Here is a 19,935-nt window from a genome sequence, read left to right as displayed (position 1 = left end):
GCTGCATCCCGATTGAAGCTGAGAGGAAAGGGGGAGTTGCTGGCACTTGTGTGAATGGCTTTGTGACTCTTCCTTCCATCATCCTCAGATCCCCTCATCTTTCTGCCACAGAAAATAAAAACTCCAGCTGCTTCAGGGAGGTGCACTGGCCTCGACAGAGAAGCCAGCCTGTTGAGCTTCATCAGACCCTCTCCTCCTCGGTTCTTCCCTCCATGCCATGTTCAGAAGCCGTTTGCTGGAGGAAAAAATAACTTTGGAATCAGTCCTAGACTTGACTGTCCAGCCTACCACTGACCAGCTGGGTAATCTCCCACGGCCTCAGCATCTTCATCTCTAAAATAGACACAGAGATGCCACCTTCATGGAGGCATCATGAAGACGAATTAAAATAGTGTTTGTAGACAGCCTAGCACATTGTCTAGAATATGCTAGAGCTCAAAGAATGTCTATTTCCCTATCCATAAGGAAAGCAAGGGGCTGGCCCAGTGGCCTAGTGGTTAAGTTAGGTGTGCTCTGCTTTGGCGGCCTGGGTTCAGTTCCAAGGCACGGACCTACATCACTCGGTGGCTGGCCATGCTGGCGACCCACATACAAAATAGAGGAAGATTGGTACAGATGTCAGCTCAGGGCAAATCTTCCTCAGCAAAAAAAAATTTAAAAAGCAGTGTGACATAATAAGAAATACATGTATTTGGTCTCTGCTCCCCATTTCCTGGCACACAGTTCCTGAAATGCTTGGAATCTCCAAAGCAATGTGCTTTTTGTATGCTAATAAGAGGACTGGTGGCTTGGGGCTCCTGGATAGACTCAGGATGGGGGCTGGTAGCCTAGGGATCCAACCACACGACTAGAGGGTTAGGACTCTCAGCCCCACCTGACTGGAAGTTGAATTAATCACTGATAGCCATTGATTTAATCAATTGTGCCTACAGAATGAAGCCTCCATAGAATCCTAAACATTGGGTTCAGAGAGCTTCCAGGCTGGTGAACACGAGGAGGTGCTGGGAGGGTGGTGCACCGGGAGAGATCGTGGGAGCGATCGTGGGAGCTGCGTGTCCCTCCTCCCCATCCCTTGCCCTATTCAGCTCCTCCATCCAGCTGCTCCTGAGTTATATCCTTTTATAAGACACTAGTAACCTAGTAAGTAAATGTTTTGCTGAGTTCTGTGAGCCACTCTAGCAAACTACCAAAGCCAAGGAGGGGTCCTGGGAGCCTCCATCTACAGCCAGTCAGTCAGAAGCCCAGATGACAAGCCGGACTTGGGACTGGTGTCTGAAGTAGGGGGTGGTGCAGTCTTGTGGGACTGAGCCACTAACTGTGGCATCTGACACCACCTCCAGGTAGAGGGTGTCAGAACTGGATTGCAGGACACTCATTTGGTGTCCGCAGAGAACTAGAGAATTGGTCAGTATGGGGGAAAACCTCCACACACTTGGTGGCCAGAGTGAAGTCTTGAGAGCAGAGTATAGAAAAAGAAGTGAATTTTTTCTTTTCAGGCAGTCCCTGGATTGCGCATGGACTGAAGTCAGGAACTGGGGCCTCCCTGGCTGGGAGAGTGACCCTACTTGTGGCTGAGGCCATGACCTGCACGTGGCATGAGACCCTCTTCCCCACCTCTCCCCACGGCCGCCTCCTCCTCCTATTAGAACACAGCCTGCACTTAGTCAGCCAAACAGAGCCCTTGCGGTCCAGGGCCAGTTCCCTCCCGCTGCCTCTGAGCCACTGTGCCTCCCCCGCCAGCCCCTGGGTACCCAGTGGATGTTTGTGGAGCTGAACACCTTCTGGGGTTCCAGTATGCTGCATCTTCCTCCCTCCACTAAGCTTTTATCAAACCATCCTCAGCCAGTTGCAACCATCAGCAATCCAGCCTCCCCCTCCAATTAGGGGAATTGTCTGTGTAGCTGATGTATGTACATGACTTGTCACCTGCGGGTCGAGGCATCGTTTGCCTGGCTCCCCTCAGGAGAATGTAAACTCCTCGACGACAAACCCCACTGCATTCTCTCTATTTGGGTCGCCCTCCTCTTGCCCGGTGCTGGGTTCTAGCAGTGAGCGGTGAGAACCTACAGCGGTTCCCAGAAGCTCCTTCTTGAAACTAGGACCAGATGAGCTCCATCCTGCCTGCCATAGAGAAGAGCTGTCTAGGGTGTGCGGCAGGGCCAGAGTTCAAGGTCAAGGGTCAGAGAAGCACAAACCAGGGAGCCAAGGAGAGATGCTGACTGACCAACGCTCCTCAGACCTCCTCCTTCAATACTCAGCTCAGACAGCCCCCCTTCCCACAGTCTTCCTTGGCCCTGTCTTTCTAGGTCATGAGCGCCTTGGCTGTGCTGTCTGTCACAGAACCAGGCTTGAGATTTGAGTTAGGAAACTAGCAGAGCACAAAGCTCCAGCCAAAGGGCTGGGCAGGGCCCCGGGGCCTCCTCATACGCCAGGCGCTGATGCTCACTGAGTTCCTGGATCCAGGAGGAACCGGGGGGTTGGAGTAACAGGCATGGTCACTTTGGGGGCTCATGCGGCAGCCAGTTAGTTACCCACTGCTAAGGAAGTGCCTCACCATTTTCACAACTTCCTGGCCTTAACTGGCGCGAGCTGGCCAGGACCAGTTCCAGACGGGATGCGCTTTTCACAGGACACGCACGATGCTGTCTTGTGCTCTTTGACGTGTGAGCCTTTGAGATCCCTGAGGGCTGGGACTGAGTCTTTTATCTCAGCATCCCCACACCACGCAGTGGGCCTGGCTCCTGAAAAGCCCTCAATAAACGTGGCACAGACATGGCAGGAGCTCTCCTGTCCTGCGCTGTCAGCTGCACCCCGGGGCAAGAGCATTTAACACCCTGAAACCAGCCCAGAGAGACCCAAGGCACCATGCGGGGAGTCCCCAGGAGGACAGGAAAGGTAAATGTAGCAAAGACACTAACGGGGGTTCTTTGGGGAGCCTGGTCAAGCACCCACTGGAGCCTGACAGTCTCTGTTGGGGGCCCAGAAACCCCAAAGTTCACTCAGGGATCCAGGGGGCTTGCTAATTTGGAAGCCCACAGCTGGCTCCTGGAATGGAGATCAGCAGGCAGGACAGCCCCAGCTTCCCCTTCTAGGAGCAATGGCCCAGGAGAAAAAGCAGCGACGGTGCCCGGGAGCAAGTGAAAGGGAAAATCTAATCGCCGGAGAGGGGGTTTGGAGTCAGAACACACTGGGGATTTTCACGTCACACCCTGGTCAGATCTCTTCTCGCACCAGCACGAGGAGAAAGAAGCACAGAGCGCGTGACAGTCAGTGTGGAGAGTGACAGGGAGGAAGCTGGCCGCATTACTGATCTCCGACCCGGCACTACGGAGCCCAGCCAGGCCCAGCTGCTCTCGTCATGAGGAAGGACTCACAGCCAGAAGCCTGTCCCCAGTGCCCACCTGCCCCGCCCTGCTGTCAAACGGGAGCACCTTACTCCACAGCTTCATCTCAAGCCTGGGCGGGGCTGGGCCAGCCAGGCCTAACCTCAGCAGCAGCTGGGGCCCGGAACTCCACCACATTCATTCATTTAAAAGCATCTACTATGCACCAGCTGCCTCAGCCTGGCATCCGGTGTACCTGGAGAGACCTCCTTCAGTGCCACTGTGAGTGCTTCATCGCCGTGAGAGGGTCTCTACCCCAGGGCCTGACTGTCACTTCAGTGAGATGCTGGGACAGGAGTCCTGCCCAAACCCTAACAGCTCCACTGAGCCCTCACAACCCACAACACACACATCAGCCTCCTTTTCCCAGTGGATGGGCCAAGGTCCTGCTCACACTTTCTCCTCGCCACCTTGCTGATGGCTAATGGGGCCAATTTCAAACCAGGTGGACTCCTGTCTGCCCCTCTTTGAATCACAGCATTATCAATTTTCTGTTAACAATAGCATTGCTGCCCAGACCCTGTGCTCAGCCATACCAGCCCAGATCAGACTTGAGCCCTGATGGCTGCCCCACCATGATACGTTGGAATGGGAATGCTGGCTATTCTCCGGGGACAAGCCCAACATCTGTGTCAGTTTCCCCTAGACCTGAACTTACCTGTTTCTTAGCTTTCTTCCTTTTCTGCACCAGCATGCCATTGGAAATCCATAATGCCCAACAGCTGTACTTATGGGTGCAAAGGCACTTGCCACCAATGAGTCCCCTGGGCCCTGTTCCTGAGCTCTAATGCTGTGTGAGGTCACAGTGGGGCCACTCAAGCCACCCCACCACACGCAATTCAAGAAAGAAAAGCCCAGGCCAGTACGGGACTTGCCTGCGCATTTCCTGAAGATGAAAACTGCACAGCAGTTAGTGTTCAGCTCAGATCCTTGGGGAAACTGTGTGGCACCAAACCCTCACTTCCTGGGCACTTCTTAGATGTTCTCTGTGTGCAGAGGGGTCAAGGGGCAGATGAGCTCCAAGGAAAACACTCTCAATTCATGCCATCTAAACTCACTGGTGGCTTTGGCCAGCCCACTGAGGCAGAGATGGGGCTGACTCTCTGCTATTCCCTGTGCCTAAATCTGCCAGATGTTAGCCAAGGCATGTGGGTCTCTTGGGTTCTCAATGCTTCAGAACACAAGCCAGATGTTGGACTTTTTCTTGATGGAAACTTCATGTTTGCTAAAGAGGGCTGAGTCCACTGGGTCTGCTCCTAGAGGGTTCCCCTAGAATCAACATTTGCAGAGGGCACACTAAGCCTTATAGATAGCAGCTTTATGAAATAAACGCGTGAATGATGCTCTAAATTATTCTGACTCTCTTCTACTCCCTCCCTCCTTTCTTTGTAAAAGATAGCACACTGCCAAGAGGTCTGGATCCCTGCAAAGGGACTATACCAGGGCTGAAATGTACAAATCTCTTCACGTTCACAGAGGGTCAGAGGTCCACAGACCAGCATTCCCAAACACCGCTTAATAGCTTTTCCTCAGTTGACTACTGCTGCCCGAAACCTGCATGGGCCCTCCTCTCCATCTTCAATTCTCGCCTTTCAGGTCCTCTCCTAATCAGTCTTACCCTGGGGGAAGGCACGGGGCAACTTTCTTCTCCTCCACTCTGCATCTCAGCAGCCTTGCTTAGCTTCTTCCAGCCTCACTGCCTTTGGCCATCCCCCCCCCCCCACACACATTGGCTTTCTCTGCCTGCATCTCCCTTCAGTCATTCATCTCCTCCCCCAGCCAGCTGATCTGTGCAGTCTGAAATCACAGCTGGTGACGACCAACAGAGCGCCCCATTCTCTAAAGCAGAAGCCCCAAAGAACCCAGAGAGTGAGTCAGTGTTTCCAAAAGCCATCAGGTACTCAGCAATCTCCTCTGGACTGTTGTTTGAGGGAGTTACAAGGCTAAAGGTGCCCCTTCTGCTAAGAGATCCATTCATGCTCATCATCTTCAGGGTGTGGCCAGCTGGGGCCCCAGGGCTGTCCCTGCCCGTGAAATCCTTGGGGGCCGCCTCTCCATCACTGGTCCAGACTACCTGCTCACAAGGCCCTGTGCAGCTGTGTACAGCACTTTTGCTGGAGAGGAGCATGCACCAAGGAGAGCGTCCATGTCTGCAGTGTGGCTACCAACTGCAGGAGGAAACCTGCATCTCCAAGAGGCTGAGCGGGTCCCAAGGGCCTGGTTTCAGCACAAAGGTGAGAGCCTAGAACAACCAAGGCCCAAGACCACAAGGTCAAGAAGGAAAACTAGCATTACTGATTCCCTAGGAAATAAACAGGCTAGCAGGAAAACATGGTCAGGCGGGGGCTGGATGAGACCCTGCAAACCTTCTGGAGCTGACACTATGTGTCCTGTGCCCCTCTGCTGTCCCTTCACTGTCCCACTTCATGCTGCTGGCTGACTCCCAGCTGCCAACTGTATCCCTTTGCCTGAGAGTTTCCTGCAGGGCAGGCCAAGTGCCCGGGGGATGGAGCACCCCAGGAGGAGCCTCCTGGGGGGATGGTGGACAAATGCCCCAGATCCCTCACTCGCCCCTCCCTCAGGTAGGGTAACCCCAAGGTCTGTCTATACCACCTCCCACAGTTTCCTCCTGGGATTAAACTCCAGTTGTCCTTCAGTGGCTGCTGGCTCGGTGTCACACCCTTCCTGGCCTCCTGTCTCAGTTCCCCGCTCCAACCTCACTTCAGTTTCCTAGGATTACATCCCAAATAAACTCCTTGCCCTTGGCTATTTTTCTCAGGGTCTGCTTCTAGGGGCTCCCAAACTAACACATCTTTTTGCCTCCAAGCTGCTGGACGTGGAAGCCATGTCTGCCTTTCCAGCTAACTCTCTTCCGGCACAACTCAGACCCCAGTAATCCACGTAAAAGGATAAAGAGCTCCATCCTTTGGTGTTTCACTGTGTGCCAGGCCCTGCACTTACCCCATGACCTCATTTCAATCCCACAGCCACCCTAACAAATATGTTTTCTCATTCTTGTTTATAAATGAAGGCACCGAGGCTCCCAGAGTTTGGGGAACATGTCCAAATGTCAAACAGCTAGGAAATGTGGACATGAACTCTGGTCGGTGGATTCTAACACAGCTGCTCTTCTTCTCACCACTCCATTGCCCCATCAGCAACCAGGCTCCTACCACTGCAGCCCCTCTCTCTGAACTGCCCTCTCTCCTCACCTCTCCTTACTGAGAACCAGCCCCGCCCATTTCACGGTCATTAAGAGGACCAATACAAAAAATGATAACACATTATGGAAATGTAGGGAAGTCACATCTGGTCATCTCTGCCCATCCTTCAAAGCTCCTCCATCCACGAAGCCTTGCCTTGATGGCCTGATCCTGGCTGAGCTTCTCTGTCAACTCTTCCACATTTGGCTCAGCGGGCAATTCTCTGTGGGCCTATCTCATCTCCCCCAGGATAGGCTCCCTTCTCTGCACCCTGCCTGCACCAGAGGATATTCTAACAATTCCTTCTGAGTGAATGAATCGATTCCATGCAGGTGTGATGACAGGAACCACACAAGCCACATGCTGGCCTTCCACATGTCGGCAGCTGCCGGTAAAGACAAGCAGGCTGTAAGCAGTGAACGAATACCCACCAAGCAAGCGCCTGCTACCTGGGGGGCTCGGTCCCTGGCTCAGGCACACTGCTCAGTATCACCCGTCAGCAGGGCAGGGCAACCCAGTTCGGGGAGGCCCAGCCCCTTCCCATAGGAGCAAACTCAGTTTGCCCCACCAGGCACCACTTGGATAGGAAGCAAGGGCAAACGAAGGGGGACCTTCTGGGCAGAGATTATGCATTTCTGAGATTCGTTTTAATGAAAAACAAAGTTTAAAGTCTGGGCAACATCTCCCCTCCCCTCAGCCCTCCCCCGGGGAAATAAGCATTCCCAGGAGCGCCACGAACCTGGAGGGAAAGGAGGAAGCGATGCCAGGCTGGCACGTGACATTCATTACAAGGTTTTCTCTCCCTCTGGGGGCTTCAGCGTGTGGCTCTGCATGCGGAGGGAAGACAACAGGTCTTGACTCAGGTTCCAAGACACATTTCAGCCAGAGCCTTGATGCCTTAGTGTCCGTGTAGGGTGAGAAACAGGACAGGATACAGTCCTCTCTGGCTCAAGGGACAAGACGTGTCCAGAGTGGCTGATGTGGGCCTGGGCTCTCAGATCCCAACTCGCCTCCAAGCAGCTGGCCAAAGGGCCATGGGAGGCTGAGAGCCCAGCAAAGCAACAATGCCTATGTGGAGTCACCCCTGTTATCTGGCCTGCCACAGATTTCTTCTCAGGGGTCTACGAACTTCTACACACATGAACTCTGCACGTGAGCTCTACACTCATGAGCTCATCAGCCTAGGGATGCGGGAGATGTACCCAGCCAGAGCCTCTATCTCCAGAACACCAAAAGGTGACAGCCACACGCAGCCCCTCTGAACAATGGCTACTCTGAGCCCCTGAACTGGTGACTTCAGGGTGAGGGTTAGCCCCCCACCGCCATTTGATCCCTGCTGTTTCTCCGGGACTTGAATAAATAAAATGGCAGGTCCGACTGCAAGAGATGGATCCTGGATAGTTTAGGGATGGGCGCGCAGGCTGAAGAGAGGTCTCCCATGACCCTGACCTGCCACAGCAGAACCTGTGCAAGCCCTGCCCAGGCAGGCACAAGGTCATCCTGTGAGGAGTCACGAGGACCCGGCATGCCGCCACCTCAGCCCTGGGAAGAGGTGGTTTACAGAAGAGGGGTTCAGCTGCAGCCACCGCCCACCGCACCCTCCGGGACCTGCTCCGTCCCCTTTCCCATCCATTCCCCCACACGTCTCCCCACGGGCCAGCTCCTTCAAGTCTCAGGGGGGTGTGCTTCCTCAGAGGAGCATGTCTGGAGGACCAGGACTGGGCTAGGTCCCCCAGGCATGGGTATCACAGAACGCTGTGCTCCTCCTCCAGAGCACAGATAACTAACTCTGCAGTTACTGGTCTAGCACGTCACCTCCTCTACTCTGTTGCGGTCCCATCAAGGCCCGCCTCATTTCTGGGCCAGCACTCTAGCCAGGAGGTCAGCAGGATCGGTCAGGCGGCTTCCCCAAACAAACGGGATAGTTTTACAGGAGGGCGACTGTTGGGACTCGGCCTCAGCAATCTCTAGGGACCCCCCTCCAAGCACGTGTCCCTAGGATGACGCTGCCTTACATGGGGGAGGCTGTCGCATGGTCTGGTCCGTGGAGCCATTTTTCACTGCTGGGCCAGTGGTGACAACTGATCCACCTGCACGATGCTGCCCTTTCACCCCAACGTTCCGACTTCCTGCCCACAGCCCAACCACACCCCTTACTACATCATTTCTTCAGTGAAATCCTGCTTCCTCCAAAAGCGTCTGGTAAACACCTCTGAAGAGCTCCAGATGAATACACACAGCTGTCCCTTTGAAGCAGGTGTGTGTTATCACCACGGTCTAATCCAGCCACAGACGCTTGAGCAGCAAAGCAGTGTGCCGAGGGCAGAGCTTCCTTCTCCAGAGAAGGATGTCCCCTCCTTCTCTGTGTCCTCGCAAAGATCCAGCACTGCCTGCACAACAGCACACAGCAGAGGCCTCTCACAGAGGCGGAAGGAGCAGATCCCCAGGCAACGCTGCCCTCCCAGATAAGCCATTGTCCCTCCTGGTTTCCTGCCATGAGCATCACCCTCAAATGCAGCCTGAACACACACAGGATCAGACGGGCCTGGCTCTGGGAAGATGGTAGAGATATATTTGGATGTACAGAGTCTTGCCCCCTCCGTTGTCTTTAAAAGTCACACTCTTGTGGACGCAGATCACCATGTTCCCTTTGGACTTGAACAACAGGTAACCTTGTGGATCTTGACACACCAGCCTCCAGAAACTCCCTACTGTGCTTGGTCCCCAAAAGCAGGAGGCAGGCAAGGCTGCTTTATTTGCATCAATGCCAGTATGCTCCCTGGCAATGGGATCTGCCGTAGTCCTCCATTCCGCATGGCCACAGCATCCCTCCAGCACACTTGGATCATTCCCGAGGAAATGGCAGTGTCAGAAGTGGGAGCCATTCCTTCCAAACAGCCCATCCCTCAGGCCTCCCAAACACTGGCACGCAGTGTGCCCCAAAAGGTTTCCATGGCCCAAAGACCGCCCATCCCCCGCCCTCCCTCCCACATTCAGGAGTACCATCAGCTCATCGGATTCCTGCCCGGTCTTGACCCCTTTGGATGTGTCGTTTTAGCAGGAGAAGGGAATGTAAAATGACTCCCCTCTAGAGAGCAGCAAAACAGAGTGGATAAGAAAGAAAATTAGACTCACAGCGAGCAAGCCATTTGACATTTGTGTGATATCTACATCACTCCTTCTCAGACTGTCACACGTGTGCAAACTGGCTGGGGAGCTGGTGAACATGCAGATTCTGACTCAGCGGGTCTGGGGTGGGGCCCAAGATTCTGCGTTTCCAACAAGCGCCCAGGTGAGGCAGATGTTGCTGGTCCACAGAACATATTTTGAGTAGCAAGAGTCTGTCGACACGATGCTTGGCACACAGTAGGCACTCAAAAATATTGGTGAGGTTGAATTAAATTGTAGGAGGAGCTGGGTTTGATGGCAGGAATCAATAACAAATGATGAGTGATAACTTGAAGTAGTCAATTACACCAAGGGCTCGCAACCCTGGCTGCACATGAAAATCACCTAGGAAGCCTTTTAAAATGCCAGGTCCTGGGCTGCACCTTCAGAGAGTCTGACCTCATTGGTCTGGGGTAAAGCCTGGACATCTGTATCTTTTAAAAGTTTCTGAGGCGATCCTCGTACGTAGCCAGGTTAGGGTACCACTGAATTGGTAAAACTGTGTCATTGCCTGCTATATGCCAGCCATTGTGCACTGAGGGAAGCACTGGACATGTGGAATTGAGCGAGGCCAAGTCCCCGCCCTCAATGATGGGGGAAGCGGGTGCACACATGACTCTAATGGAAAAAGTAATACAAGGCATATTTATGTAAACAGTTTTGGGAATGCAGATAAAGAAGCAACTGATCAAGCCTGGAGGAAATAGGAGGAAAAAAGGACAGACATCAAGAGGTAGTGATATTTGGGTCTTCAAGGATGAATAGGCGTTTTCTAGTCAGACAAGGGAACCAGCTGTCCCAAACCACTTCTTCCCCATTATTGGTCATAGGGAGATAATTGGCCAGGACCAGGGGCCCTGAATTCTGGGCCAGCTGCCTACTGCTGCCATAATAGATGAGGAAGGTGTATGTACAAAGAAGGAGGTCAACGCAATGCGTGTTCTCTGCTACCCACTGGCGCTCTTTGGAAGGCCGCGTGGGAGCAGCCAGGATGCCATATAAGAAGATGCCAATCAAGAAGATGGAGCCCACACCCTACACTTGAAAGAGGAGAGTTGATGGGGAGACTAGTGACATGTTGGAGTTGCTGAATAACCAAACAGGGAACCAAAGAGATTAGCAGCAGCAGGAAGCCCACAGGCTAAAGGGATAAAGGGAGGAGGTGGTGTGGTGAAGCCCAGGGTCAGAGCTGGCTGGTAGGAGCTGGCAACAGCAGGGACTGCCCAGCAGGAGCTGGAACTACCAAGAGGGGCTACCATTGCTAAAGACACAAAGATGACACCAGAAATGGCAAGCGGGGAGCCTGCCTTCTCCCTTCCTCCTGCCCGCCCAGCCCAACTAGTGCTTCCCATTGGCCAAACCCTGCCAGGAACCAGTTGGTAAAGGAGCCTGGGAGATGTAGTTTTCGGGGGTCAGGCCCTAAAGGGCAGGAAATGGAGCAGGTACAGGTAAATAACAGACTCATTCTTGTCTTCTGGCAAAAGCAGGCTAAAAATATCCCTCATTCCGTTTTCTTACACTTAAAATTCTACCTTGGCCTGGAGCAGAGCCCCCCAAGCAACGTACTGCGACACTGTCCACACGGATCTGGAGAGACCACCAGCCGCCTCTGGCTGCAGACACCCTCTCCATTTATCCCAGCAGCATGACACAAATAGTATCCATTTCTCTGTACACAATGATATACAAGTGGGAAGCATGGCTCTAAGGAAAAGCCAAGAAAGAGGGATTGAAGGGAGGCGTCACCTAGGAAGAGAAAGTTCTCCTCGAACAGGGAGGGCCTGGCCAGGGGAGGCAGCCCCAGACCCATCAGACTGTGCGGAGCACCTGGGAGCAACAGGAGAGAAGCAATTCAAAGAGGGGCTGGTTCCCAAACAGAGAAGCATGACCTACTCTGTCTTCTTCGTGGAATCCTGAAGATGGAGGAAATTCTCACAACGAAACCCAAAACTGCCCCAGCCTCAGGTTTTGGAAGAAGTAGAGGGATGCTGCAGAATGTTGTGTATCTCAAGCAGGAGTTGCTCTGCAATTGCTAAATTCCTTCCTTGGTTTTGCACCTCACTGGTTTGGAACAGAACAAACTGGCCAGGGAAAGCTCAGACGCAGTGACAACGCTATGGAGCAGAAAACGGTGCCACCGGGTCCTACTGAGACCCAGGAGGTCACTAAGACCCCAAACCACTTGCCTTTGGTTTTATTTAGAAATTCCTCTAAGTTCATCTCTGTCAAGTTCATGGAGAAGGCTCACACCAACTCTCACAATAACCAGTATCACCAAAGTCGTCTGGTTTATTTCTTTGCAAATGGACTGTGAAAGCTTGACCCAAGCTTGTGGCCAAGGAGTACAACCACTATGGTGCCTTTGGCCAAAGAGTGGACACCTGCGACAGGTGCCATCTGCAATCGACAGCAGCTTCAAGAGAGACACACAGAGCAGGGAGTGAGGAGGGAGATACCCTTCTGGGGACCAGAGTGGTCAGAAAAGTCAAATATTCCATCTACATCCCCACACTTCATTTTATTCAAGTTGGATTTTTATACTGCACTCGTGCTTTTTGTTTTTGTTTTGGGGTTTTTTTGGTGAGGACGATTGGCCCTGAGCTAACATCTGTGCCAATCTTCCTCTATTTTGTATATGGGACACTGCATGGCTTGATGAGCAGTATGTAGGTTCACACCCGGGATCCGAACCTGCGAACCCCAGGCTGCCAAAGCAGAGTGTGTGAACTTAACCACTATACCACCAGGCTGGCCCCCTGCACTCATTTTTTTAAATTGCAATGCAATACGTTTTTTTTAATTGAGATAAGATTCACATAACATGAAATTAACCATTTGAAAGTGTATAATTTAGCGTTATTTAATACATTCATCATGGCATGCAAGTACCACTTCTCTTTACTTCTGAAACATCTTCATCACCTCAAAAAGAAACCCCACAGGCAGTAAGCAGTCACTCCCTTTCTTCCTTCTCCCCAGCCCCTGACAAGCACCAATCTTCTTTCTGTCTCTATGGATTTACCTATTCTGGACATTTCATGTAAATGGAATCAAATAATACATGATGTCTGTATCTGGCTCATTTCACTTAACACGTTTTTAAGGTTCCCCCACGTTGTAGCATGTATCAGAAATTCATTCTTTTTTATGGCTGAATAATGTTCGGTTGTAGAGATATACCACATTTTGCTCATCCATTCACCAGCTGATGGACATTTGGGTTGCTATTTAAAAGAGTGCTGTTATGAACACTCATATTTAAGTTTTCGTTTGAATACCTATTTTCAAGTCTTTTGGGTACAGACACTAGAGTTCCACTCATGTTTAAAGGAATTGAGGGAACATAAAATGTAGACATAATATAAAATAGCAGGATTGGGTATATAAGCAAAATAAACTCTAAAAGGAAGCAAAGGAGTATATATATGTTCATGGGAATCCGAGACGAACTAATTCAATCAGGCACTGAATTTTGCCATGGGTTTCCTGGCAGCTAAGGTGAAAAGGGAAACAAATCAAGTTACTGAGAGTCATTTGCAGAGATAAACATTCTTTTCCCTGACATTAAATCCAGAAGGGCATCCGTGAACATGGATCCTTGTATAAAAGATTGTGTGTGACACCATGGAAAACACATTATTTACATTTCTGCAAGAGACAGAAACGCTCTTCAAATGAGTGGTTTTGCTTTTTCTTTTTAATCAACTCTATATGGCTCGTGAACACATTTAAACTGTAATTCAATAAAGCCAATTTTGTAGGATAAAGCCAAGAAAATACAGCCCAGACACACTGCTTTCTAAATGCCCAATTTAATAATGAATCAAATGTGAAGCACCCCAAAGAAATAAGAGTTGAAGCATCCACTGACAGTGGACTCTCTCTCTAACAGTTCATTTCTCCAGCATGGCTCTGGGTTCTTCCACACATGCCCGTGATACAGACATTTTACACTGCTGGTCACAGGGAGAGCCGTAAGCTTAGACACGAGACACGCAGAGGGAAAGCTGGCATTCGGCTGTGGCTTTGCACACCGCCTCCGTGTTGGTGAACTCCCATCCCCCCCCATCAATGTTGCTCCTGGCACCTGCGCCTGGCCGCCCTCTGACTCTCCCTTCGCCCAGCTCTCCCCACTTTCCCAACCTGGTCCAAGCTTCATCAAAGCTGTTTCTAGTTACCACATCACACATACACCGACCCCAGGTCCCCCACAGCCAGCGCTCCCATGGCTGCCATGTTGGCAAACCTCCAAACACTTCAGCTGAGAGCAACATCTGAAGGACAAATGGCAGGGCCCCTGGACTGGGCAGGGCCCAGCTCCATCCGCCCCCCACCCTGGGTCAGCAGCATCTCCTCGCTCCTAGGGAAGCTGGTCACCACATGGACACACACGGCCACCTCTGCAGGGCTGGCAGGTGCCCCGCCCCTGGTACCTGTTTGTCTGAGGTTTACACCGTAGTAAAAATGTGCCTTTTCTATGCCCTCCAGAGACCAACATGACTATCTTGACTAGCTTTCTTGCCTGGATCCTCCTCTGACAGACAGGGACGAGCAGGAACATTTATTGATCACCTACTCTCTGGAGTAATAAATTCAACTTCACACAATCCTCACAAGACTCTCAAGATGGAGCATCGTTCCTGTTTGACACACAAGGAAACCAAGGCCCGTGAGGACTGAGCAACCGGCTCAAAGTCCCACAGCTGGGAGGTCAGAGCCCTTCCTGGCCAAAGAGACCTAAACTACTTTTAACGGTGTCTGAGTTCCCTCACCTCCTGTCCTGGAATCAGAATAAAGTGGAAGGAGGGGCAAGGACAGGCTACCTACACACCCACTGGAGATTCTGTTCAAGTTTGTCCTGGCTCTTCTCTTGCAAAAGTTGAGGCTGCAAAGTCCAGACGGACAGACAGACAAGGCAGCTTGGCATCCCTCGGGCCATGCAGAGGGCTCTGTGGTTCAGAAGCGGATGTGTAGGTGGACTTCAGTACTAATAGCACGCACACAGCGCTTACCTACTGCGAGGCACTCTTTAACTTTCTGTAAGCCTCACACGCCCTGTGAGGTAAACACTACTACTATCTCCATTTCACAGAGAAGAAACTGGGCACAGAGGGGCCAAGTAACTTGCCCAAGGTCACACAGCTTAACCAGGATTTGAACTGAGGCGATATGGCCTGAGCAGCCACGCTGTCGGCCACTGTACAGTTCCCAGGGCTCCCGTAGCAAAGCTCCACACACTGAGTGGCTTCAACAACAGAAATTTACCCTCTCATAGTCCTGGAGACTAGAAGCCGGGACCAAGGTGTGGGCAGGGCCACACTCCCTCTGATGGCTCTCAGGAGACCCCTTCCTTTCCTCTTCTAACTGAGGGGCGTTGCTGGCCATCCTCAGCACTCCTTGGCTTGTCACTGTGTCACTCCAGTCTCTGCTCCATCCTCATCTGGCCTTCTTCCCTCCCTGTGTGTCTGGGTCTTCACTGGCCTTCTTATACGGACACGAGTCATTGGATTTAGGGCCCACCCTAATCCAGCTTGACCTCATCTTAACTAATTACATCTGCAAAGACCTTCTTTCCAAGTAAGGTCACATTCTGACTTTCTGGGTGGACGTGACTTTTGGGAGGACGTTATTCAACCCAGCACAGCCACCATGCTATACTGTTTCTGGAAGAAGTAACCAGAGCCAGGACTCCTTTGAGCCAGGAAAATATAAGGCAAGAACGAGACCAGACAGAACCAAGACAGCAAAGGAGCCCCTGCATGAACACTCGGCATCTTCCCTGGTGAGATCCCGCTGTCCGGGGCTCACCTCCACCATGATGCCAGCTTGAACTGGACTCGCCACCCCAGCCGCATAACCAGCCGCACGGGTCCGCCCCTCCACCAGGAGGTGAGCTGTCTTCACGCCCCACGGCCCAGAGCAGTGCCTGGGGCCTAACAGGTGCTGGGGAAGGGGGGACAAACGGCTCTCTGGGTCCTCCCTCCTCCCCTCACTCCTGTGCCCTGTTTGCTCCCACGTCTAGAATTTAGGCTTAGGAAGCAATCCTGAAGTTCAGCAATGGCAGTTTATCGAGGGAAAACATCCCAGTCTGTTCCCAGCTTCCCCTGACAAACCCAACTTCAAACACAGAGTCATCCCCGGGGGTCAGGGAAGGAGAGCCGCTGTCACCAGCAATGGCCCAGAGCAGCAGGCCCAGCTCCAGGCCCCTTCAACCACTCCGTCATTCAGTTACTCGCTCCGTGTGCGCACAGTCGTCCCTGACTTACACTGGCACTCACTCAGCCCCCTGCAACACCCAGGGCTGGATGCTGCCTCCCGGGATGCTGGGAAGGAGCTGCCGGGAGAGAAATTCCAAGGGTCAAAAGGTGGCTCTCAGCAGAGATGGGCTGACACAGGGATGAGAGACGGGAAGAGAAGAGGCCTAAGGAATTGATGCTGCATGAGAATGCACAACAAAGACAGCGGGATATCGCATACTGAATGCAAGGCGGACCTCTTCTGCTAGGACACTTGCTATGGGTTTCCTCAGGAGAGGGGGATCGTCAGTGCAAGGGCAACGTTTCACTGTACCTTTTGAATACTGAAGCACGCAGAGTGACATATGCAAAGAACAAATAAAACAGGAAAATGTAAACATTTATGCAAAGGGTCCTTGCCCTTAACCCCTACTCCACACTGTCCCATCATAAAATGGAAGAAACAGTCCCCTCGCCCTCGTTAGGTTGTTCCGAGACTTGAATAAGAAGATGTATGTAAAGCTCGTGCGATGCCTGGCCCGGTCAGTGCTCAGGGCTGCTAGCGGCCCCATCCCACGGCACTCCCATTAACCCAGGATCAAATGAGGGTGGGGCAGCCTGCCGTGTTCTGGCTCCCCAGGGGCAGGCAGGGCGGGCGGGAGCTGTGGATCCCCATCCCAGAGGGATAAACTGCTGGGCTATCAAAAGGCATCCTGAGCCAAGTTTGGTTTGCATTAGGACTACTTCCCGACATCATGGCATATTTTGCTCCTGGGGCTCAAGGTTCAAGATCTTGGCCACACCAGGGATGGGTACTGAAAGCCACACACGGCGGCCCCAGGCACTTGCCCCAGCTCCCCTGGTGAGCCTGGAGCCTGGGATGGAGAGGAACCTTGCTGCAGAATCACATGTGCCCAAATAGCCCTCCCCAGGGCTGACCAGCCCAGCCTGAGCACCTGGCCCCAGCAGCACCAGGACAAAGCAGGGGAAAGAAGTTCTGTGCGGCCCCAAGTTGGCAGCGAGGCTTGGCAGAGGGCTGGAGCACATGGGCACAGCCAGAGGGAGAGCTGTCTCCTTAATCCGAGCTCAGCGGCTGGAAAGGCCTTCTGTCATCTCATCCACCTCCCCTAGAACAGGACTCCACGAGGCACATCCCCCGGCATGGCCCAGGAGGGTGATGGCAATTTGCTTGGGGAACTACCGCCACCCCCTCTTGGGGCAGCCCAGTGTCATCTCAATGCACGTCCTCCTCCCCCTGCAATAAGGCCAGAATCTATTCTGTGCCCCTCCCTTGGGAAGCTCACGGCCTCCTGCCTTGCTGTCGCCGTCTGTGGAACAGCCTCAGGCCCCACAGATCTTTCTCTACAAATCCTTTCAGAACAAGAACTATATTTGGTTGTGACTCCAAAGTACCATCAGCAGTTCGGGGTTCGAGGTTGACAGATCTTCAGAAAATGACTCTTATGGCCAATAACCACGTGAAAAGATGCTCAACATCACTAATCCTTAGGGAAATGAAAATCAAAACCCCAAGGATATACCACTTCACACCCATTGGGATGACTACTATCAAAAAAACAGAAAATAACAAGTGTTGACGAGGATGTGGAGAAACTGGAACCCTCATGCACTGTTGGTGGGAATGTAAAGTCGTGCAGTCACCTGGAAAAACCGTATGGCAGTTCCTCAAAAACTTAAAAATATTTAAACTAATTAAAAATTAAAAGTTAAAAAAATTACCACACGATCCAGAAATGCCACTTCTGGGTATATACCCAAAAGAATTGAAAGCAGGATATTGAAGAGATATTTGCACACCCATGTTCATAGCAGCATTATTCACAGTAGCCAAAAAAAAGGTTGAAGTAACCCAAGTGTCCATCGATGGATGAATGGATAAACAAAATGTTGCACATACATGCAATGGAATATTATTCAACCTTAAAAAGGAAGGAAATTCCGACACATGCTACCACATGGATGAACTCGAAGGACATTATGCTAAGTGAAATAAGCCAGTCATAAAAAGATGAACACGGTATGATTCCACTTATACGAGGTACTACAGTAGGCAAATTCATGGAGACAGAAAATAGAAGGCAGTTGCCAAGGGCTCGGGGAAGGGGGAGTGGAGGGCTGTGTACAGGTATAGAGTTTCAGTTTTGCAAGATGAAGAGTTCCAGAGATCAACATGAATGTATTTAATGTTTAAAATGGTGAAGATGGTAAATTTTATGTTATGTGTATTTTACCGCAATGAAAAAGGAAAAGCAAAACAGACTCTTGTGCCCATTCTCCAGGCCACCCAAGGGGGCCTCCATCTCGGAAGAACACTTGGAGGACAGGAATCTCAGCTCTTCCCAAAGGCCACCAGGGGCCCCGGAACATCTCTGTGCCCCTGAGATGAGCACAGCTGTGCTGCAAGGAAGCATCTCTAATCTGATCTGACCCACTACGCATCACAGGCAAGTAACACGACACCCTGCCTGTAAGATGGCGGAGAAGCATCTGCCTTCAAGATAAGCAGGTGCCCTGTGTCAAGGCCTCTCATGGACATTCCTAGGAGGCCCCCAAGGACAACCACCCAAAGGAAATAAGCAGGCCTCTGCTGCAAGGTCGTGGTCACTGGCGGAGAAGATCCATTCGATTTGAACCTTGCCTCTGCCACTTCCTAGCTTTGTGACCCTGTGCAACTTCTGGATCTTTCTGAGCTTAGATTTCCTCCTCTGTAAAACAAGATAAAATGCTCATCAACAGCACTGTTCTGAGGAACAGAGATGATTCTTGGCAAGTAGCTGGCATGTAGAAGGCACTCGGTCAGTGGTGTCACAATGATGATTGTCTTGAGTTTTAACCACCGGGCTGTCTGGCGGAGCCCCTACATGCCTACTCTCAGGCTCACAGTCCACTGCAGGGCCTGGGGTCCCCGGAAGGCGCTACCCCCAGGCCACATGGCTGCCTCTGTGCCCCACACCAGGACCAGAAGTTCAATGACGTCACCACCAGCATCTCCCACTTGTGCCTGCTCCCCTCACAGGGGGTTCGGTTTCACATTAACCCTTGTGGGAGGAGGAGCTTTAGGGGGCCCAGGACTCCTTTGGCCTAAGAGTTCCTCATTCTCACCCAAACTCACTTGTCTGTAACCCCAGCCTGTGTCCCCATCAAGGCCTTTCCCCACCTCAGTGGCGAGGACAGTCCGTACCAAAGAGGGCATGAGATCACTCCCCTGGTCCCTCACCACACAGCCTGGATGACAGATGCCATAGCAACAGCCCTAGCAACGATGACAGGAGACAACCTCTTGGACACAGACCGATGGGAAATAAGTAAACAACCACCAACCACGTATGGAGGAAGGGCTGCAGAGGGTCAGAGGCGCGCACACACGTGCAGGTCACCACCCGCCTGGGCACAGAGAGAAGCCAGTAACAGTCCAACTTCCCCTTTAAACATCAAAGCAAAATAATGAGTGGGCAAGGGATAGGGAAGGTGGAAATCCCTTTGACCTGCAGCAAATTAAGTTTAATCCTCTCCAGCCAGCTGTGTGGCTATTCGGATCCAACCGTGCTGTCTGTTTGGTATCTTGACAGCTCTCTGATACCCGGAGGCGGGCGCCAAGAGGAGAAACCCAGGTTGGCAGCTAGACAACTGTGGTGGAATCCCAGAGCCACTTGTCTCTCGGGGCTAGGCCCTCAGAGCAGAAGGCTGGCCTCCTAGCTTCAATGCCCAACCTCAACAGAACCCAGCAGAAGTCTAGAAGTTAGAACCAACCCTGCTTCCCTCACACTGGACCAAAGTCGGGAAGAAGTCACCATCCTCGCTGGCTAAGGTCGACTGAGCCCAGGCCACCGCCAGCCCGGCACTGGGGAGGCATTTCTATTTACAAAGCAGTTCACTGTGATGGGAACTGAAGCTCCTGGAGCGGTGACTTGTCCAGGCTTTCAG

General features: G+C 52.1%; 1 protein-coding gene across 6 annotated transcripts in view; it reads right to left on the bottom strand.

Annotated features, from left to right (window-relative positions):
• The window catches only part of NTRK3 (neurotrophic receptor tyrosine kinase 3), a 364,056-nt gene that overhangs the window by 307,652 nt on the left and 36,469 nt on the right, over nt 1-19,935 (bottom strand). The window contains exon 1 of one of the 6 annotated variants that reach the window (XM_005602808.4): nt 4,042-4,173. The exons of the other annotated variants lie outside the window; for them this stretch is intronic. Within the exon in view, the coding sequence (XP_005602865.1) occupies nt 4,042-4,082 (41 nt within the window). The 5' untranslated portion in view covers nt 4,083-4,173. Of the gene's footprint in view, nt 1-4,041; nt 4,174-19,935 lie in introns of those variants that run through there. 6 annotated transcript variants of the gene reach the window in all.

This window comes from Equus caballus, chromosome 1, assembly GCF_041296265.1.
Source record: "Equus caballus isolate H_3958 breed thoroughbred chromosome 1, TB-T2T, whole genome shotgun sequence".
In the NCBI taxonomy this organism is placed as follows: Eukaryota; Metazoa; Chordata; class Mammalia; order Perissodactyla; family Equidae; genus Equus; species Equus caballus.
The sequence above is the reverse complement of the archived record's forward strand: the minus strand, read 5'-3'. Positions and strand labels throughout refer to the sequence as shown.